Here is a 355-nt window from a genome sequence, read left to right on the forward strand (position 1 = left end):
CCGTCACCGTCACCTGGGGTGGGGTCACCACCGGCGTCACCACCTTCCCGGCCACCCATGACATCACCACCGGCCTCTACAGCCTCAGTAGTCAACTCCGCCTGCCCCACGGCACCCACCGCCAGACCTACACCTGCAGCGTCACCCATCCCCCCACCGGCACCAGCCTCACCAAGGAGGTCGAAGGTAAGGGGGTGGGGCGGGGTGGGAGGTCCCCAAGACCGCTTGGGCCGTGGAAGGTCTTCTCCTGACCCCAGAGCTCGTGCAAGGTCCTCTCCTGGCCCCATAACTCGTGCAATGAGGTGGGACCTTCCCCAAGACCCATTAGACCATGGAAGCTCCTCCCCATTCTCCA

The 355-nt window shown here is 65.1% G+C and overlaps 1 gene segment (V, D, J or C); it reads left to right on the forward strand.

The window, feature by feature from the left end:
* Positions 1-82: 82 nt before the first annotated feature.
* The window catches only part of LOC104082624, a gene marked incomplete at both ends in the record, with an annotated part of 3,519 nt that continues 3,246 nt past the window's right edge, over positions 83-355 (forward strand). Inside the window, 1 exon segment of the C gene segment in view lies at positions 83-186. Within this exon segment, the coding sequence occupies positions 83-186 (104 nt within the window).

This window comes from Fulmarus glacialis, unplaced genomic scaffold, assembly GCF_000690835.1.
Source record: "Fulmarus glacialis isolate BGI_N327 unplaced genomic scaffold, ASM69083v1 scaffold3719, whole genome shotgun sequence".
In the NCBI taxonomy this organism is placed as follows: Eukaryota; Metazoa; Chordata; class Aves; order Procellariiformes; family Procellariidae; genus Fulmarus; species Fulmarus glacialis.